Source organism: Heptranchias perlo, chromosome 2 (genome assembly GCF_035084215.1).
Source record: "Heptranchias perlo isolate sHepPer1 chromosome 2, sHepPer1.hap1, whole genome shotgun sequence".
Lineage (NCBI taxonomy): Eukaryota > Metazoa > Chordata > Chondrichthyes > Hexanchiformes > Hexanchidae > Heptranchias > Heptranchias perlo.
In genome coordinates this window covers 133,128,158-133,154,472 of record NC_090326.1, presented here as the reverse complement: position 1 = coordinate 133,154,472, position 26,315 = coordinate 133,128,158, and the positions used below count along the sequence as shown (strand labels likewise).

The 26,315-nt window shown below is 41.0% G+C and overlaps 1 protein-coding gene across 1 annotated transcript in view; it reads right to left on the bottom strand.

Moving 5' to 3' along the window:
• yme1l1b (YME1-like 1b) overlaps positions 1 to 23,984 on the bottom strand; it is a 43,649-nt gene extending 19,665 nt beyond the window's left edge. Inside the window, exons 1-3 of the mRNA XM_068007162.1 lie at positions 23,799 to 23,984; positions 12,303 to 12,431; positions 10,302 to 10,473 (exon numbers count right to left, since the gene is read on the bottom strand). Of these exons, the coding sequence (XP_067863263.1) occupies positions 10,302 to 10,473; positions 12,303 to 12,431; positions 23,799 to 23,828 (331 nt within the window). The 5' untranslated portion in view covers positions 23,829 to 23,984. The remainder of the gene's footprint in view (positions 1 to 10,301; positions 10,474 to 12,302; positions 12,432 to 23,798) is intronic.
• Positions 23,985 to 26,315: the final 2,331 nt, after the last annotated feature.

Here is a 26,315-nt window from a genome sequence, read left to right as displayed (position 1 = left end):
TATGTACACTTAAATTGTGAAGTACCAACATATTTAGATTAAAATCTAATATTTAGTGATCTTGTCATTAGAAGTCAGTCAGAGGACAGATACTTTTACTCTCAACAAATTCTCGGGAAACAGACCTCAAGAATAAAAGATGTGTCCAATATTAATATTTTGCCACTTCTACACTTAGGTTGTAATGTCGAGTAGCAGTAAGTGCTCCACATGAACTATTTCTTGTCACACTGCAAACAGAGATTAACAGCAACTGTAGCAGCTCTGCTTACCTAAAATAATCAGCAAATACCTATTCTTTGGTTAGCCCTATAATCCCAACTCTGTTCCTCTGACTGGCCTCTTGTGCATGCTCTTCTACCTTCGCCCCACTATTGGAAACTGTGCCTACAGCCAACTAGGCCCGACATTAGAGTTCTCTCCATAAATCCCTCTACACCTCTCCTTGTTTAAGGCCCTCATTAAAGCCCATCTATGACCAAGCTTTTGGTCACCCTTCCCAGTACCTCCTTTTTCGGCTCTGCATCCATTTTTTGATGATGCCTTTGTGATGTGCTTTGGGATGTTGATTTACATTAACGGCACTATATAAAGATAAAAGTTATTGTTGCAATACCTAATGAGCAATGTGAAAATATGAGACTATTAACAATATTGAGAATACAAAATTGTGTGTAAAATTCAATGTTTAAATTGCAAGCTCAAAAATAACAATCGAAAATGAAACTTGATGGAATTCACACTCAACCTTTTTCTGGCAAAGATGTTCCAATTTAAAAAAAACTTTTTATCCGCACTCAATTCTTCTTTACTGTTTTTTCTTAGTTTAAAATATATTTTTAAAATGTCATACTCAAATTGAAAGTTACACATTTTCTTAAAAGCCAACAGATTGGCTAGAAACAAAAAGCCTAAAGTCGGCAGAGCGCAGAAAGCAAACAGAGAAAATTTGCGAAAGTGACCTCACAGTCGATGTAGTAGAGGAGCCCGTGAAAGCGGAGCGCGGGAGAAACTGCCGCGCAGAGCAGGAAGGGAGCCACACGAGGATTCAAAAAAAAAATTTTTTTTAAATCAGTAAGTGACGTCACAGGACAAGGAGGAGCGCCGAGGGTATGTCAGTGAGTATTTAGTTCATTGGTTAGTGTCTTTAGTGGTTGGCTAGTGTTTTTTTAAAAAAGTAGTTAGTGTTTTAGTGATTGATAAACAGTAAATTGTCTTAAAGCTAAACAAACAGTTTAAATAACTTAGCTAACATGGCAGGACAGTTGGGACCCATCACATGCACATCCTGTGCCATGTGGGACCTCCAGAACACACTCTCCTGGAAAATCACGTAAAGGAAGTGCCGCCATCTGCTTGAGCTCAGTTTCTGAGCTTGAGGGTTGGCTGGTGTCACTATAATGCATACGAGAGATTCATGACTAGCACGTTTCAGGAGATGGTCATCCCCAGCTACCGAGTGTTCAGACGGTGAGGGAGTGTACTTAAAAATAGAAGTCACCCAGTCCAGATGGGAAGCATACTAAGTTACTGAGGGAAGGGTGGAAATTGCAGAGGCTCTGGCCACAATCTTCCATTCATCCTTAGATATGGTGGCAGTGCCAGAGGACTGGATGATTACAAATGTCTCACCCCTGTTCAAAAAAGGGGAGGGGGATAAGCCCGGCAATTACAGGTCAGTCAGTCTAACGTCGGTGGTGGGGAAGGTATTAGAGACAATAATCTGGGACAAAGTTAATTGGCAATTGGAAAAGTATGGGCCAGTAGATGAAAGTCAGCGCGGATTTGTTAAAAGGAAAATCATGTTTGACTAACTTGATTGATTTCTTTGATGAAGTAACGGAGAGGGTTGATGAGGGTAGTGCGGTTGATGTGTATATAGACTTTCAAAAGGCATTTGATAAAGGACCACATAATAGACTTCATAGCAAAATTGAAGCCCAAGGGATTAAAGGGACAGTGGCAGTGTGGATACAAAATTGGCGAAGGGTCATAAAGTAGAGACAGTACTGATGAATGCTTGTTTTTCAGACTGGAGAGAAGTATGCAGTGGTGTTCCCCAGGGGTCAGTATAAGGACTACTGATCTTTTTGATACATATTAAGGACCTGGATTTGGATGTAGAGGGTGTCATTTCGAAGTTTACAGATGACACAAAACTCAGGAATGTAGTGAACAATGTGGAAAATAGTAACAGACTTCAGGAGGAAACAAACAGACTGGTGAAATGGGCAGACACCTGACAGATGAAATTTAATGCAGAGATATGTAAAGTGATCCATTTTGAAAGGAAGAATGATGAGAAACAATTTAAACTAAATGGTACAATTTTAAAAGGGATGTAGGAATAGAGAAACCTGGGTGGGGGGGGTGCGGTGCACATACACAAATCTTTGAAGGTGGAAGGACAAGTTGAGAAGGCTGTTAAAAAAGCATATGGGATACTGGGCTTTATTGATAGAGACATACAGTACAAAAGCAAGGAAGTTATGCTAAACCTTTATAAAACACTGGTTAGGCCTCAGCTGGGGTATTGTGTTTAATTCTGAGCACCACACTTTAGGAAGGGTACAGAAGACATTTACTAGAGTGGTACCAGGAACGAGGGACTGCAGTTACGTGGAGACACAGAGAAGCTGAGGTTGTTCTCCTTAGAACAGAGGAGGTTAAGGGGAGATTTGATAGAGGTGTTCAAAATCATGTCCTGTTTTGACAGAGTAAATAAGGGGAAAACGTTTCCAGTGGCAGAAGGGTCAGTAACCAGAGGACGCAGATTTAAGATGATCGGCAAAAGAGCCAGAGACGACATGAGGAAACATTATTTCTTTTAAAAACACAGCGAGTTATGATCTGGTTAGCACTGCCTAAAAAGAGTGGCAGAAGCAGATTCAATAATAACTTTCAAAAGCGAATTGGATAAATACTTGAAGGGAAAAAATTTACAAGGCTATGGGGAAAGAGCAGGGGAGTGGGACTAATTGGATAGCTCTTTTAAAGAGCCGGCACAGGCACGATGGGCCAAATGGCCTCCGCCTGTGCTGTACCTACTATGAAACCTTTTAAAGAACCATAACATGCAAATATTTGATTGCAAAACTTGTCCAAACTGCATGTTTGATTGAATTATCACCAGAAACAAAGAGGTAGCTCTCATCCTGATTTAAAGTGGGTCAATTAAGTTCAATGGTGCTTTGACCCAGGTGTCAGATTTATCAATGGCCTAAAACACAGATGTATGTACTTATAATTCTTATAAAACATTAGATTGCTATCTTTGGGCTCTTTGCTTTTATGGGTGGTGGTTATGATGGGCATTGTGCAGCGATTATTTTTGTTTCTGAAACTGCCTTTCAAAGTCATTGCCCATATTCCAAGAATAGTTTTCTTTATAAAGCTGCAGCACATTTCACTTGCTGTTAGTTCAATTTTTTCTGGCCATGAGGCAGAACTTAACTCCATGAGCATACACCTAGATTAACCCTGCAAAAGACTGTTCGTTGTTGATTCATTAACTGATCAGACTCCCTTTCTAAAAAGGATTTGTTTTACCCCATTTCTGCAACTGAGTTTTTAAAAAAGGAACTAATTAGACTGGTTTGTCTGGTAAACTCTTCAGGAAGGGGCTTCAGATTACTGTCCTTTGTCTGATTTAAATATATCACTTCTATATAATTATTCATAAACCATTCAACATTTGTCTCATCACAAAATTATTTGGCATGGTTGATATTAATGTCTTCTGAAGCAATGGGAGGCACACTGGAATTCCTGTCATCTGGCAGCATTATTCTCCTGCGACAGTTACCTCTGTGCGCAACGACACGTTTTAGCAAAGTCACACCCGTGGAAGCAAATTTTTTTTGCACCAGGCACAAAAAAGTATATGGAGTGAGCTCAAATTGCAACAATTTGTGGTAGCAGTGGGTTTAATATTCTTCACAGGGCAAACAGGCTGACATTAATTTTAACAACCAGAAATAAACAGCAGTTATAATGGGCACAAAAAGTGATTTCACATCGGAAAGACAGTGATGAATGTCCAACTCAGAATGGTGTGCGACTTAGATGGGAACTTGGAGGTGGTGATGGTGTTCCCATGCACCTGCTGCCCTTGTCCTTGTCCTTTTTGGTGGAGGTCGTGGGTTTGGGAGGTGCTGCCAAGGAAGCCTTGCCGAGTTCCTGCAGCGCATCCTGTAGATAGGAGACACCAAAGCCACTATGCCGGTGCAACGCAGGTTCACTAGATGGATTCCTGGGATGAGAGGGTTGTCTTATGAAGAGAGATTGAGTAAAATGGGCCTATAGTCTTTGAAATTTCGAGAAATAAGAGGTAACCTCATTGAAACATAAGATTCTGAGGGGGCTTGACAGGGTAGATAGTGAGAGGTTGTTTCCCCTGGTTGGTGAGTCTAGAACTAGGGGCATAGTCTTGGGATAAGGGGTCGGCCATTTAAGACTGAGATGAGGAGGAATTTCTTCACTGAGGGTTGTGAATCTTTGGAATTCTCTACCCCAAAGGGCTGTAGATGCTCAGTCGTTGTGCATATTCAAGGCTGAGATAGATAGATTTTTGGACTCTACGGGAATCAAGGGATATGGAGATTGGGCGGAAAAGTGGAATTGAGGTTGAAGATCAGCATGATCTTATTGAATGGTGGAGCAGGCTCAAGGGACTATATGGCCTACTGCTGCTCCTATTTCTTATGTTCTTATGTGGAGGGGTTGGATGTTTAGGCTATAAGATGAGGTGCCGATCAAGTGGATTGCTTTATCCTGGATGATGTTGAGCTTCAAGCGTTGTTGCAGCTGCACTCACATAGGCAAATGCAGAGCATTCCATTAAACTCTTGACTTGTAGGTGGTGGAGAGGCTACGGGGAGTCAGGTGAGCTGCTCACTGCAGCCTCTGCGCGCTCTAATAGCCACGGCATTTATGTAGCTGGTCTGGTTGAATTGCTGGTCAATGGCAACTCCCAGAATGTTGGATGGTGGGGGACTCAGCAATAGTAATGTCATTGAATGACAATGTCATGGGGAGGTGATCAGGCTCTCTCTTGTTGAAGATAGTCAGTGATGAAACTTGTATGGTGCAAATGTTACTTGTCACTTATCAGTCCAAGGACGCCCTGGGCAACCACAACAATCTTCCTTTGTGCCAGGTATGACTCCAGCCACTGGAGTGTTCTCCCCGATTCCCATTTATTTCAGTTTTACTAGGGCTCCTTGGTATCAAATACTGCCTTGATGACAAGGGCAGTCACTTTTAGGTCACCTCTAGAATTCAGCGCGTGTCCATGTTTGGACTAAGGCTGTAATGAGGTCCAGAACCAAGTGGTCCTGGCAAAGCCCAGAGTATTGGTGAGCAAGTGCTATAGTCAACAAGAGAACTGATGATAATTCCTTCCATCACTTTACTGATGATTGGGAGCAGGCTGATGGGTTGGTAATTGGCCAGCTCACATTTGTCCTTCTTTCTGAGGAGAGGACATAGATGGGCAATTTTCCATTGTCAGGTCGATGCCAGTGCTGTAGCTGTACTGGATCGGCTCAACTAGGGGTGCGGCTAGTTCTGGAACACAGGTTTTCAGCAATACAGCTGGGATGTTGTCGGGGCCCCATGCCAATGAATTCAGCCGTTTCTTGATGTCATGTGGAGTGAATTGAATGAACTGAAGACTGGCATCTGTGAAGGTGGGGACCTCAGGAGGAAGCTGATAAAGATCATCCACTCGACACACTTCAGCTTTGTTTTTTGCACTCGGGTGCTGGGCTTCACCATCGTGGAGGATGGGGATGTTCATGGAGCCTTTTCCTTCCATTAGCTGCTTAACTGTCCAACACCATTGATGACTGGATGTGGCAGGGTTGCAGAGCTATGACCTGATCCGTTGGTTATGGGATCGCTTATTTCTGGCTATAGCACACATGTAGTACAGTTTTGTAGCTTCACTAGGTTGGCACCTCATTTTCAGGTATGCCTAGTGCTGTTACCGTCATATTCTTCTACTTGGCTTGGTAGTGATGGAGGAGTGAGGGATATATGCTGGGCCATGTGGTTACAGATTGGGGTGATAAACAATTCTGCTGCTGGCCCTTCCCACAGCACCTCACGGATGCCCAGTTTTGAGCTGCTAGATCTCAATCTATCCCACAGCATGGTGGTAGTGCCATACAACAAGATGGAGGGTGTCCTCAGTATGAAGATGGGACGGCCTCCATAAGGACTGTGCGGTGTTCTCCTACCAATGTTGTCATGGACAGATGCATCTGCGATATGTAGAGGGAAGAGGTCAAGGAGGTATTTCCCTCAAATTGGTTCTCATCACCTGCCACAAGCCTAGTGTGGCAGCTATCTCCTTCAGGACTCAGCCAACTCGGTCAGTGGTGGTGCGACCAAGCCACTCTTGGTGATGGACGTTGAAGTCCCCACCCAGAGTACATTCTGTACCCTTGCTACCTTCAGTGCTTCTCAAAATGGAGGAACACAGATTCATCAGTTGAAGGAGGGTAGTAGGTGCCCACATTTGACCTCCGGAGTCAAGGTTCAGGACTGCCAGTGCCACTTCCACCTGACTTGCATAACACTGTGCCCCCATCTCTGGTGGGTCTGTCCTGCCAGTGGGTCAGGACATACCCAGGCATGGAGATGTATTGCATATTTTGCTGTATTCATAGCTTCTCATTTGTGAAAGAGACATTGCCCCAATATTTTCTCACTGGCAAGACACTAGGAACTGTGGAGAAGGAAAGGGATTTAGGGGTCTGGGTACACACATCACTAAAAGCTAGTGCACATGTACAAAAAGTAATCAAATAGGCTAATAGAATGTAGGCCTTTATCACAAGGGGGCTGGAATACAAAGGTGAGGAAGTGATGCAGCAGTTGTACAGAGCCTCAGTCAGACTCCATCTGGAGTATGGTATTCAGTTTTGGGCACTGCACTTCAGGAAAGATATAACTGCCTTGGAGGGGACAGTGTAGATTTACCAGAATGATACCAGGGCTTAAAAGGATTAAGTTATGAGAACATGTTGCATAAACTTGGTTCGTGTTCAAGTTTAGACAGTTGAAGCTGGTTAAAATTATAAAAGGATTTGAAAGGGATAGGTACAGAGAAGCTATTTCCTCTGGTGGGGGAATCCAGAACAATCTTAAAATTAGAGCTAGACTATTCAGCAAATATTTTGTTCCACATGAAGGTTAGTGGAAATCTGGAATTCTCTCCTCCCCCCCCCCCCCCCCAAAAGGCTACGCTGTGTCAACTGAAATTTTCAAGTCAGAGCCATAGATTTTTTTATTAGGTAAGGGATATGGATCAAAGGAGGGTAATTGAATGGCAGATAAGGCTCAAGGGGCTGAATCACCTACTCCTGTTCCTATATTCCTCAATGTTTCAGATCAAATTGAATAGCAAAGATGCATTTAAGGGGAAGCTAGATAAATACACGAGGGAGAAAGGAATAGAAGGATATGTTGATGGAGTTGGATGAAGAAGGGTGGGAGGAGGCTCGTGTAGAGCATAAATACTGACATGGATCAGTTGGGCCAAATGGCCTGTTTCTGTGCTGTAATTTCTATGTAATCCCAGCCTTGCCCAACTGCTGCTCCAAGCAGCAAGGTGGTGCATCCCTCCAGAGCAATTGTTAAGTGGTTTAAAAAGAAAAATCGCACAATAGAGAACATTTATGAAGGTGGAGGGAACAGTAGCAGTGGAGCAAGGCAATAGAAGGAAATAAATTAGAGAAGTTAAGAACCAAATTCATAAATTGATCAGAAAATGGGACAAAAAGAACTGGCAACTCGAGATTCATGGAAGAGAGACAATAGGGAAAAATCCAGCAGTGGAAAAATTGTGAATGGTACAATGAATGAAACAAAATGAACGAAGCAGGTGGGAAAGGAAGTTGGCAAAATGTTTCCAAAATATTTCCTCGTTTCTTTTTATGGGAAGAATTTAAGTCTGCCCACCTTGTTTGTTTTTTGATTGGGATCTGAGTAACTAATGCAATTCCTGTGGGGTTTTGCAATGACACTTTCAGGTACACTTCACCAAGATGGTAGCAGTATAGCTTCAGCTCTGATGGAATTTCCTCATGTGCCAGAACCTAGAGTTCATATAATTCATTTGTATACATCACAGCCGTTTGCTGAATGACCGTTGTGGAACAAAAGACTCTTTCTTGTGCCTTTTTACATGCTTGAAATGACCTTTGTACAGTTTACAAGCTCTATTACACCCCTCTCAAGCATTTTCTGTTTTTGTTTCCAGAATTTGCAATTATTTTTCCTTTTATCATTCCTGCTTTTCAAAATCTACTTACAAGCTATAAACCTCATTGGCTACTTCTTTGTGACAGTAGTTAGCATATTGAATTTGAGTGGTAATTTTCAAAGCTGCACCCCTGGTGAGTTTTGCCCATCTGGAGCAAACAGGAATTCAGGTTGGTGGGCCCTGCAGGATTTTCTGTTCGTTAGTGGGTAGAAAATCTGTCAAGCCTACAGATCGCTGCCGTGAAATTCCCAATGTGAGTTCTCAACAGATGAAGCTCTACACTAAATTCAAAGTACCTTTCGCTGTCTATTGTGTTCCAGTCCACTGTGTTTTGGTTTGTCCTATGAAAGTTTGGGGGTGGGGGGGGGAGAATCTCCTCCACCTCCAATACCAATCCTGACCAAAGGTCCTGTTCAAAATTTTTAAGCTAGCTTTCTTTCAGATGTTAGCTGACCTGCTGCATATTTCCAGCACTTTGTTTTTAATTTAGATATCCAGCGTATAGTTTTACTTTTCACTTTTTAATATAAAAATTTAATTTAATTTGAAGAATTGGGGGACTATCTCTTTCATAAGCGAGAAGCTAAGTTCACAGCACACTATGCTATCCAAAAAAACATTTAAAGTGCCCAATTTTCCATTAATTAGCAGCAGGAATGAAAGCTGTCTTTTTTTTTGCATCAGAGTGCAGTACCTCTGTTGGCAAGATCAACTGGCACTGTAGGAGCTGGTCAATTGATTTTCTGGTTCTCAGCACCCCTGCCTTCAATTGCCAGTTCTTTCATTTACCTGCAAACACATAGGATGCCACCTACTGAAGTCACTGCTAAAATCAGTATGGATCGCTGGAGGATCTTAGCAGGGTTGCCAACTATCAATACAAAGCCACCCTATCTAAATGCACTTCTGTGCTAACGTGGAGCGCATTGAAATAAGCATGTTTTGCACTGATGATAGTCAACCGCTCTGCTGAAATCAGCCCTGGAATGGGATCGCTGGTTTTAGTGTTAAATGGGGCAGTCACGGCTGACAGCTCTTTGTCCATCTGCTGCAACACCAGCTGACCACACCATGAGTAAAGGAGGAGAGTACTGCTGGAGAAAACAAAGTAGGGAGAGATAGAGCATTACATAGAATTTTACAGCACAGAAACAGGCCATTTGGCCCATCAGTTTTGTGCTGGTGATAATGCTATACATGAACCTCCTCCCACCTTACTTCATCTCAGTCTATCAACGTATCCTATTCTTTTCTCCCTCATGTATTTATCTAGCTTCCCCTTAAATGCATCTATGCTAGTCACCTCAACCACTCCATTTGGCAGTGAATTCCACATTTTCACGATTCTGAGTAATGATTCAGCAGTTTACAGTAACTGGGGGAGATTCTATTACCTCATTTCTATTTTCCATTAGGATGAACCTTCCATTATGGGGGATAATCGAGGGTCCACTATATTTTATTAAAATATAGTTAAGATTTGCAATTTTATACAGAATGGAAACAGCATCAATACAGATGTTTGAACTAACTTCAATACTAAAGAATCAGCAAGACTTTTCATAACCCAGAAGAGCAATTGCTGACTTCTGAATATTTTCCACCAGTCACATCCACATTGTGTGAAATACATTGCCATCAATGAACGCCACTTGCTTAACTAAGTCCAATCCCATACACGCTATCAATCTTCGGTAGGGGTCCACCAATAGCAACAGGAAGTGATTATTTCCCCCCAGTTGTTGCACAGCCGAGATCAACTCAGTGCACATTGACGATCAAACCTAGCTGCAAGATCTCTAAGTTGGTCAATCTCCATATGCTTTTCAGTGAACAACAAAAAAGTGCCCTTCCCTCAAGTCTAGGCCTCAAGATTATTGGTGAGAAGTTGAAAGGTGGCTCTACAGGGAAGTTTCTTCTGTATTTAACAGGGCAAAGGGAGTTTTGACAGAGTGACAAGTGGAAAGTTGCTCCATGCACCAGAAGGCATTCCTTGTTGAGCAGAAAGAGAAAAAAAAGCATTACTTACCATGTTTATTTTCAAAGAAGGACTGTGATGAAACATGGGACATTTTCCATTGCGATGGCTGATCAGGGTTTGAGTCACCTGGAGACAAACATGGGAGCAATCTGCCTACCAATTCATCGAGTTGGTTGGTTTTCAAATCAGACAGTCCAAATTCCCTTAAGTTAAGCACAGGCTGAAAAAATTTTTAAAAGAATTAAAAATAATGGAAAGGTGGTACCTTTGTTTAACAGATGTATTTTATATTGCTTAATAAATGAACAATTTGTTAGACTAACGTCACTGTTAAAACAGCTGCATAATTATCTGCTTTAATCCATTCATGCTTAGGATTGATCAAACAATTTCCAAAGTCACATATCACTTCAGATGTCACAGACTTTTAGTAACAAAAACAATTCTATAACTTCAGCTTTGTACTAGTTAGAATTAACTATGTTGAAATTTGATTGCAGGTGTGCTGAGCCCAGAGCCAAGAAACCAATAGGGAGGGGTGAAAAGAGAATAAATTTGTGGGAATGGGTTAAATGTTTACTGTAAATAGCAACTTTAAAGTTACACCTTGCTGGTGTATTAAATGGTTGAATAGACATTTGCATCCAACCCAAGTTCCTGACTTCAGTACCAAGTGGGAAGTACCAAGCACATCTTTCCAAGTAGAGAGTTGTTAAGAGAAGAGAAAATGTAGGGGGAAAAGGAGAAGTCAAGACACAGAGGATGCTCTCATGCACTTTCTAGCAAATAAGTTATAGAAAAGCATTGGCAAAAAACTAGAAATAGAGAACTTTCTCTTTTTGGGTGGGTGGGGGGGGGGGGGGGAAAGAGGGAAAAAAGAAAACTAAAGGTGCAACAGGGTACAAATACACCAACAGCCATTTTCATCTACGTTATGAAATAAAGGCTACACAATAGAAGGAAGCCACCAACATACATTGGTTTATTTGCAGCCCGTTCAACATTTTGAAATTTCCATTTTAGATTGTTTCTCTTTTCTTCACACACCACAAAAAATACCCTCTCTTCCTAAGTCTTTGCTAAGCTTACAACATTCTTCAATGTCAATGGCAAGATAGTAAAGTAGTTTATTTCTCATTAAACATGTGAAATGGGGGTGCCCTACAGCACTATTTGTCAGTCGTTGTCCCTTGATACATTGTACGATTCAGGGAAACCTCAAATCTATTTGCAAAGAACCAAAAAAATGTGATAGACTGCCTACTTGTCTAAATTTAAAGAGCAGAGAAAACCATTTCGGGCCTGCTATTACTCATCTTAAAAATTGCAACTTTGAGAACACATAATACCGACTTATTGGAAATGGGGCGACTGTTAGAATCAACTGCAAAACCGCTTGGCATTTAGAGTTCTTCTACACATCATGCCCACACCCTCACCCCCCTCAGCCTCCCCACCCACCACCATTTCTCCTTTCCTCCTGAAGGCACCAACTCCTGCTGAGGTGTGATTCTAGAGTCACAGGCAGTAATCCAGTATCTCCATCAAATGCCCATTCTTCATGCATGAGATTGGACAGACAATGGTCATTAGCAAGCTATTGGAGGGTTGCATTGCAAAGCCCAATCTTGTTCTTGTCCAACATTCACATGCACACTTTCTAGCAGGGTTCCTGGAAAGTAATCAGCAGTAGGAATCCTGAGTGATTTTCCCTTCACTAACCCAAGGACATTAAGGCCTGATGCTGCTACCTCAACTGAGATGAGCTAAGTCAGCACAGGCTCAGAACAGAAGGCTAACTTGTTCTCTAGTTGAAAGAATAGTATAACATCTCATGTATAATAAACTACTTTTTAACCAATGCCTTATACAACAATAAAACCGTAAGTTCTAATCATTATTCTGCTTGTTGTGAGTACAGCTTCAGACAATGGCACCATTATTTTAAAAAGATATATACATTAAAAATCTTATTTATGGAAAGCTTAACATTTTAGATTTTATTTCACTAATTCATATTTGATTAAAAACAATTTAACCAAACATTACCTCATTAACTTGATCACGTTCTTGGGGCGCTTCTCGTTGCAGACATTGTATAGATGCAGAACTGACTGAGCTTGCCGAGCTTTTAAGGGAATGGAAGGTGCTGATCAGCTGACTTAGAGGGACAGTAACCTACAAAATTCATACAATAGATTTAGTTATATTTGGCCTTTTACATAGCTTTCATTTTTCTCAAAGTTGGGTAACAAGAAATTAAAGCAGCTAAACATGCATGACAGTGTAAACATAGAAAATAGGAGGAGTAGGCCAATCTGCCCTTCGAGCCTGCTCCGCCATTCAATATGATCATGGCTGCTCCTCTATCTCTATCATATTCCCGCTGTCTCCCCATACCCCTTGATGCCTTTTGTGTGTAGAAATCTATCTAGCTCCTTCTTAAATATATTCAGTGGCTTGGCCTTCACAGCCTTCTGTGGTAGAGAATTCCACAGGTTCAGCACCCTCTGAGTGAAGAAATTTCTCCTCATCTCAGTTCTAAATGTCTTACCCTGTATCCTGAGACTGTGACCCCTCGTTCTGGACGCCCCCAGCCAGGGGAAACATCCTCCCTGCATCCAGTCTGTCTAGCTGTGTCAGAATTTTATACGTTTCAATGAGATCCCCTCTCATTCTTCTAAACTCGAGTGAATACAGGCCGAGTCGACCCAATCTCTCCTCATACGACAGTCCTGCCATCCCAGGAATTAGTCTGGTAAACCTTCGCTGCACTCCCTCTTATGGCAAGTATATCCTTTCTAGGGTAAGGAGACCAAAACTGCACACAATACTCCAGGTGTGATACCAAGGCCCTGTATAACTGCAGTAAAAAATCCTTGCTCCTGTACTCAAATCCTCTTGCAATGAAGGCCAACATACCATTTGCCTTCCTAATTGCTTGCTGCACCCGCATGTTTGCTTTCAGTTACTGGTGTACAAGGACACCCAGGTCACTTTGTACAATAACATTTCCCAATCTATCACCATTTAAATACTCTTCCTTTCTGTTTTTCCTTCCGAAGTGGATAACTTCACATTTATCCACATTATACTGCATCTGCCATGTATTTGCCCACTCACTCAACTTGTCTAAATCGCCTTGAAGCCTCTTTGCATCCTCCTCACAACTCACAATCCCACCTAGTTTTGTGTCGTCAGCAAACTTGGAAAGATACATTTGGTTCCCTCATCCAAATCATTGATATATATTGTGAATAGCTGGGGCCAAGCACTGATCCCTGTGGTACCCCAATAGTCACTGCCTGCCACCCTGAAAAAGACCCATTTATTCCTACTCTGTTTCCTGTCTGTTAACCAATTTTAAATCCATAAAGATTTATGTTTACCTATTAATGAACAAATAGTTTTACTCCAAGACATAAATTTATAGTATTGATTCCAATAATGTGATTATATTACTACTCCATATACTGTGATATAAATTCAGGCTATTGTAAACAAATGGTTTTTGCCATAAGAAACTTAAATTTTCAAAAGGCAGAGAAAAACATTTTCAAATTTCAATGATTTCAGCACATCTGCTACAGGCACACACCTACACTGCACCAATCTGTTACCCAACACCACAGCAGATTAGTAATTTTTTCCAAACTTGGACATCTACAACATCAAAAAAGATTTGCACCTTTCATGACCTCAGGACGTCCTACAGCCAAATGAAGTTCATTCGGAGTAGTCACTGTTGTAATGTAGGAAGTCAAACCATCATAATGGAGGAGTTCCTGGTACCTGTTGTCTGTCAAATGTGCACTTGTGATGTTCTAATGATCAACTAGTGACTAGCACCCCCTTGGTGGGGGGGGGGGGGGTGGCAAAAAACATGGGGAAGGTAAACAGGACCGTTTAAAATTGCATTGTACAGTTATGAAATCTGCTATTCGTATATCATAAATAAGTCTCCCACAGGTTGGTCAATTTTCAAGGGAAAATTTAAATGTTACCACCTAATCAAAACCACTGGGCTACACGCCAAGTGATTGTGAAGATGTCCACAGGAAGACATTGTGCCCTTTTGATCAAAGAAACAGCATGAATACAAGGTGATTTTAAAGTCAAGTATTGCACATCTGTTAGGCATGATGAAGTAGTTTTAAAACACAAAATTGTAATAAACACCACACTGAACAAGATTAAGCAATTGCTCTTGCAGCAAGATGATTAAAGGGGTGTGGTGCTTGTAGATAAACTTTTATTAAAAAATCAACTGGATGTCTGACATGCTTATTATCTCCAAAAAGAGCTGCTGATGAACCTACACAAGTAGACTTTCTGTTTGAGCGCTTAGATGCTGGTTGACACCAGCCAAGGTTGAAGGACCCCAAGTGTGCAAATAGGTACTATTTGAGTTTAACCAGCTAAAATTGCAGCTAAAAGCAGGGGGAAATTCTTGTGGCTATTCCAGCTAGGGCCAGTATAGCCATTAACTTAAAGTTATTGGAGCCTAATGGGAAGAGGACTGGCCCCAGTCATAGGTATACTCGAGGTGCCATTAATGAGCCTGGGTTGGTTATTCAGCAGCAGTGCTCTGGATGAATTTTGAACCAGTCTGGCTCAGGTATCGGGTTACTGAATATGCCACAGAGCGCTGACTGTTTCAATCTTCCATCACCACATTTTCCATGTTAAAACATCCCATTTTAAACACACAATCTAAGCACATGCTTAGAAAAGTCCATTTTTTTTCTTCTTAAAAGTATAGCATACTCAGTGATAAAGCTCTTAGAAACGTCAGCAAAATGAGTGCAGGGCTTTATTTCTCTGGAGTGTCACCTTCGTTCCACTACATTTAGGTATTTTCTCATGGATTAACAGTGACTCTTGTCTTACTGAGTTCTTTGCCACAACAAAGCTCTGCAAATACCTATTAATTGACAGTTCTAAGAAAAATCTTCACATGATAAATTATTTAAAGCAATTGCAGAGTTCTGTAACCAACACAAATCCTGGCAGTTCTAACAAGCTGTCATGAAACATATTTGGGGAGGAGACATTCGTGTAGAACATTTAAAATAAGGTGCAAGTTAGCTGATGAAAGTTGCATGCCTACTTCATTTCTGAAGTAAAATTGTAGCCACTTTCAGGCTTCTCAGCAAAAATTGGTTAATGTATTGAACTGTGCATGTACATTTAATAGGTTTAAATGGGCATCAATAGGTTTTTAGTACTTCTTGCTACTTTGCATGCAGACTTTTTTTGCACCATTATGTAAGATTTTATCTAGTATATCTCAATTTTGACAGTGCAGCACACCAACATGCGCCATGCAGCGTTCATGCCTGCAATTTCCCACACAGGGATTTTCTGGCCTCAGTTGCATCATCAGGGGAGGTGCTAAGTGGAGGCTAGGTTTCGTCTCACAAAAAAAGGTCCAATCGCACAGGAGCCATTGTTTTGCACTAGCACGGGTCAAATTGCCTGCTCCCTTGGCCACAGATGGTGCAAAGCACAGGGAAACCAAGAGATGAAGGAGAGAACATAAAACTATGACACGCTCCCTCAAAAAATATATCTATTTATAATATGAAAAATCTAATGAGTGTGCGCATTTCCTGTCAATTTTTTCTTTTATAAATTCCTATCGCCATCATATATACTGGAAACTGCTGATGTAAACTTGTCATGCTGTACTTACACCCTCAAGCCAGTGAAGGCACTGCAGCACCACTGGCAGAAGTGTGTCATTACCATGACAAGTTTACATGGGCAGATTTCATTATAAATATGGACACAGGCTTTATAATTGAAACATAAAAAGAGGGAAGGAATGTGCGATTTTAAACTGGAGTCTGAATTATATTTGAATACCCAGGTCCAATTATTCCCTAGGCTTTAACCCAGCTTCACCTGAAAACTACAATGGATCTGGACTCTCCATGTGCAACACCATAGAATACCAACTGGTAATAAATTAAAAATCTTACTTCCATACACACTTCCTGTGTCAACTTTTTCTGTTATAAATTCCTCTGTCCAAAATGGAAACTTGTCACACTGCGATTACTGTTGTGCCCTAGTTTTACCTCTCCCAGATTCTCAGCCTGTACTGCAGAGAAACTGCTATGCTCCAACCAACTCAACTTCCCTCTTCCCCAAAAAGCCATAAGTTTTTCCACATTAATTATAGCAGACTGTATGACTTTCAAATGGGGATTGAATTACGTCTATGTACCCTGGCCCAATTATTGCCCTCGCTGCACACTAACCTCACTTCACTTGATCGTAAATCCATGTGCACTGCCATGGGTGATCAACTGGTATTCCAATATTTTTCCACACTTCTGATTCAGCCAAAAGCCTTTGTTTTAATTTCAAAGAAAATAAACCCTTTATCCAGTCAGCATTAATACATCACCACCCTCCTTTTCACATGATATTAATCTTTCCTCCCCTTTTCAAAAACGAGACTTTACTGCCTCCCAAGTATTTTGCTGGAGGACCAGAAATCCTTTGGTAATACAAAATATTATTTTCCATTAAACAACTGGAGATAAAATCCCTACAATTGTGCAGCAATTATGTCAAACAGAGGGCATCACATCAAGTGAATGAAGTGCCGTGGGCAAAAATTTAGTTTCCACATGGCAGCAGAAAAGACTTCAATCTTGTTTCTCTCCTACTCCTCGTCTAAAGAAGTTTTGGATAGAGTGCACAGGCACTTGTGGTACCTTGCCATTCTTCACGTTTGAGCCTAGACAGTCAATGTTGGAACCTGACCATAGTAAGAGTAAATCACAGAATCATAGAAAGGTTACAGCACAGAAGGCCGCCATTCGGCCCATCAAGTCCATGCCAGCTCTATGCAAGAACAATCAGCTAGTCCCACTCCCCCACCCTATCCCCATAGCCCTGCAATTTTTTTCCTTTTAAGTACTTATCCAGTGCCCTTTTGAAGGCTATAGTAAAGGCCATTTTGAAGGCCATCATAGCAAAACCCAAACTTGTCTTCAAATGGAGGTCCACATAGACTTCTAGCAAACACTGAACAGCAAAAAGGAAAGGGAACCCTGACAAATTTTCTCACCCACACCCCCCAGCAGTGCTGCGGTCAATTGCAGCTAACTCAATAGAATTAGAATTAAAAATCAAACCTTCTAGTTTGTACGGTTCAGTTACAAACCATCTTTATCTATTGAGTCACGGAGTAGCTCAGACTTCATTTTTTGTATTATATATTTTCAAACAGGTAAAAAGGTTTGTGGAATTTATTAGTCAAAATCTCATGTCAGGGTTCAGAGGACAATACACTACTTGGAACATCACAATTCTTTAGATTTTCATGCAATTACTCCCAGCAACTAATCTTTATTTAGTCTAACTATCTTGCTTAAAGATTGAGAGGATTAAAGAAACCAATAATCTATTTTGAAGGGAGATTAAATTCCTTACACTAGATGTATAAGTATCCCCACATTTCGTATTAATAAAATCTAATCAAATTGAGTGCTGTGTACGTAAAAGCTTTTAACATGTAATGCTACCAAAAGGATTAAATTTATTAGCTAAATACAGGGCATAAAATTTTAAGGCCCCCCCCCCCACCTTTGTTTAATGTTTGAGTGAAAGCACTCAATTATTTATACTTCATCACAACAAAATCAAGAAATGTAATTGGCATAAAAACACATCAAAAGTGATTGGCAGGAAATCATGCAAGAGATTAATTTTCAATGCAGCTTGGTAACTGCAGTCATTTGAACTGTCATACTGCCTGATGTTACAAGGCTCTGAAGCCTGTACAAGCAGGATGAAACCATCTTCCACTCAAAAAATAGCTCAAATAAGGACTGCATTATTCAAGGTAATTGGTAAACTATGGCCTCTCAGATCACAGAAGTTCCATCATATGTACAATTTGTTTTCATGTTCATGATATTGCAACACATGAACCTGGACTTCTGTAACTTGAGCCAACTAAAGTTGTTTATTGCTACAGTTGTAATGGAGTTGATATTCAATTGGAATCTCCTGATTAAATCTTTGTTAAACTGTGAAGCAATAGGTAGAGCAAATAGGGTGCTAGGGTATATTTATAGGACAATTCACTATAAGACAAAGCATACTATTTTGTCCTTGGTTAGGCTTCAGTTAGAATACAGTGTCCAGTTTTGGACTCCTCACATGATGGATGACATTGAGGCTTTGGGAAGAGTGCAGAGAGCCAAAAGATTAATTCCCACTTTGAAGCCTCATAGTTACCAAGATAGGCTCAAAGAGCTGGGACTCTACATTTTAGAAAAGCATAGACTTAGGGGTTATTTGCTGTAGGTTTATAAGATGAAGGGAATAGATTGTGCTTCTGTAGACAGTTTGTTTCAACTAAACAGGTTAGGGAGGACCAGGGGTCACAATCTCAAGTTATGTAGGCCAGAACTAAATTAGATGTTAGGAGGCGGTTCTTTTCCCAGAGAATAGTAGGACAGGCTGTCGGTTCATGCGGTGAATGCTGATTCACAGAATTCCTTCAAGCGAGAGCTGGACCTGTATCCGACTGGGGCAGAGATCATGTTGTACAGAAGTTACATACTGTATAACATTAATTCAGGGCCAGAGTGGTCTCGTGGACTAGTTTTGAATGCCTTTGCCGGTCAGAGAGGAATTTTCAAGATATGTTTTTCTCCTAATTGGCCTGGATTTTTAATCTGGTTTTGCACCTCTCCCAGGAGATTACATGGCTTTTGGAGACGGTGTGGTGAGTGTATATATTGTGATGCACAAAGCATTGCAGTTGTGTAGGACAGGCTGGACCAGTGGTCTTTTCCTGTCTGTCATTGTATGACAAAAGATAACATCGTAAACTGCCTGAATGAAGCTTCAAATCAGATATATTAAAAGGATGCAGCAGAAAATTGGAGCTCACAATTCTCAAGTTTGACAGCCAGATTTACAAGGAGCAGAGTACGATCACTAAACAGAATAAATTCGCTTCACAAAAAATTCTAAATGGCTCTACAGTAACAGATTCATAATTAGCCCTTCTGATTTTAGGGTTAAACCAAATCAAACTCAGGTATAGCAATTCTGGTATGGCACATACATAATTTTTCCCTGTTTGATGCAAGGTGCAGTCCATCTTCTCTCCATACCAATAGGTGACATTAACATAAATCACATCTTAAATTATCTGCAGCACAGATAACTGAACAAAGTTCTATTAGAAAGGAAACATTGAGGATGCAGCTAATGATACACCTCAATTATTTTGTGAACAGTTCCAAGCATTTAAATTAATTTGCTTACAAAATTATTTGATTAAACCGGAACATTTATGATTACGTTTTATTTTTGACTCAAAAATCTATTTTCCTTGAACTGATTTCACCTCATTTGTGATCCACAGTCAAGGAAAATCAATCAGGGGGGAATACTTCTAATTATTAAACTAAGCTCTGCCAATGTGACGAAAGATACAATGCCTGCTAACATACTCAAATAACTCAAATTCACGGCACATCACTTCTTCAGACCAGTCTTGATACCAATCTAGAGCTACCCAAGCCAAGAAAAGCCCATATTGACCTAATCTTCACGGATGGAGGGCCTCAAATTGTCCTACAATCCGCTCTAAAGTACCTTCCATGTTAATGAATGGAGACCTTCGCAGGGCATATGGGAGAGAGCTCCAGCCTGATCTTTCCTGATAGTTGTACCCTCTCAGTTCTGGTGTCATCCTTGTAAATCTTTTTTGCACCTTCTCCAGTACCTCCATATAATTTTTATAATATGGAGACCAAAACTGTGCACAGTACTCAAGTGTGGTCTAACTACGGTTCTATACAAGTTTAACATAACTTCTCTGCTTTTCAATTCTATCCCTCTAGAAATGAACCCCAGTGCTTTGTTTGCTTTTTATGGCCTTATTAACCTGTGTCGCTACTTTTAGTGATTTGTGTATCTATACTCCCAGATTCCTTTGCTCCTCTACCCCATTTAGATTCTTATTTTCCAGGAAGTATGTGGCTGCCTCATTCTTCCTACCAAAATGTACCACCTCACACTTGCCTATATTTAAATTCATTTCCCAATTTTATTAATATCTTCCTGTATTTTGTCACAGTCCTCCTCAGTATTAACTACACCTTCCAATTTGGTGTCGTCCATAAATTTTGAAATTGTAGTTCCGATTCCTGAGTCCAAATCATTTATGTAAATGGTGAACAACTGCAGTTCCAGCATCAATCCTTGTGGAATACCACTTCCCACCTTTTGCCAGTCAAAATCCTGGAACTCCCTTCCTAACAGCACTGTGGGAGAACCGTCACCACACGGACTGCAGCGGTTCACCACCACCTTCTCAAGGGCAATTAGGGATGGGCAATAAATGCCGGCCTCGCCAGCGACGCCCAGATCCCATGAACGAATAAAAAAAAAAATTACCTTTAACCCCGACTCTGTTTTGTAGCCAGCTCGTTATCCATTCTGCTACTTGCCCCGACTCCACATGCTCTGACCACAGCCATGAGTCTACTATGTGGTACCTTATCAAAGGCCTTTTTAAAATCCAAATATATTACATCTACTGCATTGCCCTTGTCTACCTTTTGTTATTGAATTCTTTGAAGTAGTAAGGTTGGTCAAGCATGACCTGCCCTTTTGAAATCCATGCTAACTATTCTTTATTATATTTTCAGTTTCTAGATTTTTTTTTCTATTACATCTGAGAAAGAATGCCATTATCTTTCCTACCACTGATGTTAAGCTAATTGGTCTATAGCTCCCTGGACTTGCCCGATCTCCCTTTTTAAATACAAGAACATTAGCTGTCCACCAGTCCTCTGGCACTATTCCCTTCTCTAATGAATTTTTATATATTTGCAATAGTGCCTCCGCTATCTCTTCCCTAAATTCCTTTAATATGTACAGATGCAATCCATCCAGACCAGTGGTTTTATCCTCTCCAAGTTTGATTAGTTTATGAATTACTCCCCTCCCCCCTTTCTGCCTTAAATATTTTTTTTGATCACTTCTAATGTCATGCTCAGGTTAGTCTTCCTGATAAATACTGAGGTAAAGTAACTAATATTTCTACCATTTCGCTGTCATTACTTGTGAGTTTGTCGTCTGTATCCCTAAACTGGTTTTTCTGTTATTTGTGTTTGTGGAATACTTTATTTTTAATATTCCTTGATAATTTCAGTTTCTCTGTCTTCCTAATTGTTTTTTCTTTACTTCTTTCCTAACCTTTTCATTTTCCCTTTTGTCATCCTCTCCTTTGTTGTCTACGTACTTAGTGTATGCCTTTTTCTTCAGTTTTGATTTTGCCTTTATTCATCCATGGTATGTCATTGCTGGTTAGCTTGTTCTTGCTTTTTAGTGGGATATATTTCTCCTGGACTCTAGATCACCGTTTTAAATATTTCCCACTGCTGCTCTATTTCAATACTGGTCAGTAAATTTCTCCAGGTTATTTTCTCTAGTTCCATTCTCAACCCCTTAAAATCAAGATACATTTAAGGGGAAGCTAGATAAGCACATGAGGGAGAAAGGAATAGAAGGGTATCCTGATAGGCTAGAGAAAGTAGGGAGGGAGGAGGCTCGTGTGGAGCATAAACGCCAGCATCGACCAGTTGGGCCAAATGGCCCGTTTCTGTGCTGTAGTTTTGATGTAACTTTTTTCCCCCAATTTATTACTTTGGTCTTTCTCTTACATATGTCTTTCTCAATCTTTATCTTAAACCTTATTATGTTGTGATCACTATTGCCTAGATGTTGCCCTACACTTATCTGTTCTTGTTCATTTCTCATTAATAAATCCAGCTGTGCTTCACTTATTTGGCTTTTTACATATTGCATAAGAAAGGATCCTGCACACATTGTAAAAACTCAATTCATTGTACCCCTTTGCCTACCTCTTACCAGTTTATTTGGGGGCAGTTAAAATCTCCCATGATTATTATTCTATGTCCTTTTCTCATTTCACATATTTGCATACATATTTCTTCCTCCACCTCCTTTCCACCATTAGGTAGTCTGTAGTACACCCCTATTAGCATGATTGACCCCTTTACTTATGACCAGTTGTATGAGAAGTGAAAGAACTATGCTTTTGAAACAAATTTTGAAGAAATCCTTGAACAAGAACAAAATAAATATGGAAATCAACAAAAATGACATTCTAATACAAAAACTAAAATTTGAGACCAAGAGGCTAGATAAAATTAAATTTCTACTGAACCCCATGATTAAGACAAACTCAAACTCCAGTAACAAGATTAAATGAAAACTAAAGCTGTACTAAAGCCCATATCCAAACTCGCACCAAGTCCTGTTCACCCATCACCCCTGTGCCTGGCTACGCCTCAAATTTAAAATTCAGTTTTCAAATCCCTCCATGGCCTTGCCCCACCCTATCTACGTAACCTCTCCAGCCCTACAACCCTCCAAAATCCCTGCGCTCCTCCAATTCTGGTCTCTTACGCATCCCTGATTTTCACTGTTCCACCATTGGCGGCTGTGCCTTCAGCTGCCTAGGCCCTAAGCTCTGGAATTTCCTCCCTAAACCTCTCCTTCATTAAGACATTCCTTAAACCCTATCTCTTTGACCAATCTTTCAATCACCTGTCCTCTCATGTTGCTCAGTGACAAGTTTTGTTTGATAACACTCCAGTAAAGCACCTTGGGACCTTTTACTACATTAAAAAAGGTGCTATATAAATGCAAGTAGTTGTTAATATCTCTATAATCCTTAAATCCACTTAACAGATATGGATTCAGTTTCATTTTATAGGTCAAGGTGCACCTTCTATGGTGGTGGGGGGGGGGGGAATTCTTTATTATTCTCCAATTTGGCTAAAGCACTATCACCCCTCAACATACTCAACATCACCAAAGCAGTTTTGAGTGGTTGCAGGTACATGAAAAGGCCAATTCCCATTCAAGGAGAAAAATAAATGAAAGACATCAACTATTATGTAAAATATAACACTTCTTTTTACAGTTAGATAAGCAAGTATTATACTAAAGTAGATTTCCCTGTGGCTTTCCTCCGGTCATAAATCCCTGCTCATTATGAAGTTGTTGTGACAAGAAAGCAGCTGCTGACACAGCTTACATTAAGGCATTTTCTCTTCAAACGCCTTGTCTTAATAGACCAGCTCCTATGTCGCGGCTCACTCCCCAGTTAACCATCTGCTCACTGTCACCACCCGCATCCGTGTACAGACACAAACAGGGCTACGAACGAGTTACACGCACAATGTGAGTAAGGGGTGGGGATATAGCTCCGGGCTATTGGGAGATACAGGAAATGGTTTTAATCCGATTAAGGAAGAAATGTAATCGATTTATAAATATGTTGGACTATAACTTGTTGTAAAATTGTTTACGATTTATAAATACACAGACATCACTTTGACTTCGATATTTGGCTGTAACAATGTCCGACTGACTCCCTTAATTTTAGCCTGGCCCCGGTTCCACATCCACAACATGTCCGCCTTTCAGGAGGCCTGCAAGGCGCACCCACCCGTTCGGCCGGCTCCTTACCTGCGGCTGAAACGTGGACAGGGAAAACATTTCAAAGCCTGGTTCGGCCTGTACGAATTCAGAACAGCTCTAAAGCCGAAAGCCCCGCTCTAACCGACCCGCGTCCGCACCGGGAGGGTCCAACTCCCGTCACACCAGCCAACCCCTGACTACCGTGAAAATGGCTTCCTCTCTATGACGTCTACCCACCGCTCCGTCCGGACCCCGGAGTTACTACTTCCGGGTCACGTTTGTTGTCGTCAATGGCCCTCCTGTTCAGCGTGAAGTACCTGGTATCCAGTCAACCTTAAGAGTAGATACTGACTTATCGATAGTGGTTCATTACAGTGACTGTGACTTGGCTGATTCTTCCAATGGCTCAGTTGTTAAAGTCATTACCTCATGTAGTGCTTCGTCACACAAACCAGAAAAGCCTCTAGTTTGATTTCAGCCCAGGCATCAGTCGTCACTAAAAATGGCCTACATGCCCCAGGCCAAAGAATATGGGATGGGATTGGAGGGATTTGCTTGGATGCCAACCTTCTCCAATTGGTATGGGAGTTTGCGGGAGGCAACTCAGCCATTCCTCCCTGCCCATCCTGCTGTGCACTGTTTTTGGAACACAGAGAATAGAATTACATGATATGGTCCTGAAAACCCTCCTGTTTTTAACTCTCCATAGTACAATGTAGACTTGCTCTTTATTTCTAGCTAATTTCTTGCAACAATTTGTATGTGTCTGCTCACTAGTTTGTTACTTGTATCATTTTCTATACTTGGGAAGCTTATTTGCACTGCATTTAGGGAAAAGAAATTGAATTTGTATTTTAAAAGAAATCTGGCCATGTTCACTATAATGATTGTGCTCTGGGAAACAACAGTTTTTTTTTTAAAGTTTGTGCATACTACAAAAATATAAAAGGAAATATTTGATTCATGATTCAGGATATTTTTATTATTTTTTTAAAATTCCACAATTTATTAAATTCAACCTTCATCTTATAACGAATAGACATTACTTCACCTAGCACACCATCAAAAAATAAGCACTACAGAGAAAGTATGATAGGTTTTGATGCCTTTCGCAGATGGATAACCTCCGGCACTCACCATCAGGATTCACAAATAATACTATTTGGAAACGTGAAGGAGCTTCAACATTCCAGTTTTAGGAGAGCAGCACAATACCAGCCTTCCAGTACATTCTGCCCCTTTGTGACATCCTCCAAAGACAGGGGGTCAGCATCCACATTTAAGCTGATGACACCCAGTTCTACCTCTCCACCAACTCTCTCAACCCCTTCACTATCTCTGTGTTGTCAAACTGCTTGTCCAATATCCAGTCTTGGATGAGTTGCAATTTCCTCCAGTTAAGCATTGGGAAGACTGAAGCCATCATCTTTGGCCCCCACCACAAACTCCGCACCCTTACCATCAATTATATCCCCAACCTAGCCATTGTCTCAGGTTGAGCTTACGTATTCGCAACCTTGGCTTCCTATCTAAACTCATATCCTCCATCACAAAGACTGATACTTCCACTTCCATCACATTGCCCGCTTCTGCCCCTTCCTGATTTATGCCTCTGGCACCTCCAGACTCAAGTATTCCAATGGACTCCTGGCCAGCTTCCGAGCCTCCACCTTCTGTAAACCAGCTCATCCAAAACCTTGCTGCATGTATCCTATCCCGTACCAAGTCCTGCTCATCCATCACCCCTGTCTTTGCTCACCTACCCTGGCTCCTGATCTCCCAATGCCTCTAACTTAAAATTCTTATGTAAGGAATCTTACAACACCAGGTTATAGTCCAACAATTTTATTTTAAAATCACAAGCTTTCAGAGATGATCTCCTTCATCAGGTGAGTGAGTGAGTGAAAGGTTCTCAAATCGCATATCTTATGTGGGCTTAAAATTCTTAGCCTTGTGTTTAAATCCCTTCAGTCTTCACCGGCCCTACAACCTCTTCCCCCCCGCCACCCACCCCCAGCCAGAACTATCCACTCTCCCAACTTTGGCTTCTTGAGCACCCCCTGCTCCATTCAGCCCACCATTGGTGGTTGTGCCTTCTGCTTTCCAAACCGCAAGCTCTATAATTCCCTCCCTAATCCCTTACACCTCTCCACAACCCTCTCCTCCTTTAAGACACACCTTAAAGCCCACCCCCTCCTAATATCTCCTTCTTTGGCTTCACAGCTATTTTTGTCTGATAGACCCCTGTGAAGTGACTTGGGATATTTTTCTACATTAAATATGCTATATAAATGCAAATTGTTGCTGTCTCTCTATCCGCGTGTGTGCACGCGCATACACACACACACAAATTTTCCAGCAGAAGTCGTCAGCTATGATTGGAAGCGAGAATTCTGGCTGATTTTTCCTCTTCCCTAATCCAGGAGCGCTGTGGCCGAGTGTAATACCCCTATCAGCACTCAGCCAAGATCAACTAACTCAAAACAGACTGGGGATTGAATCTGAGACCTTCCTGTTCTGTATAGCTCAGTTCTACACTGGCAGTCAATTTTCCCAACAGTCATT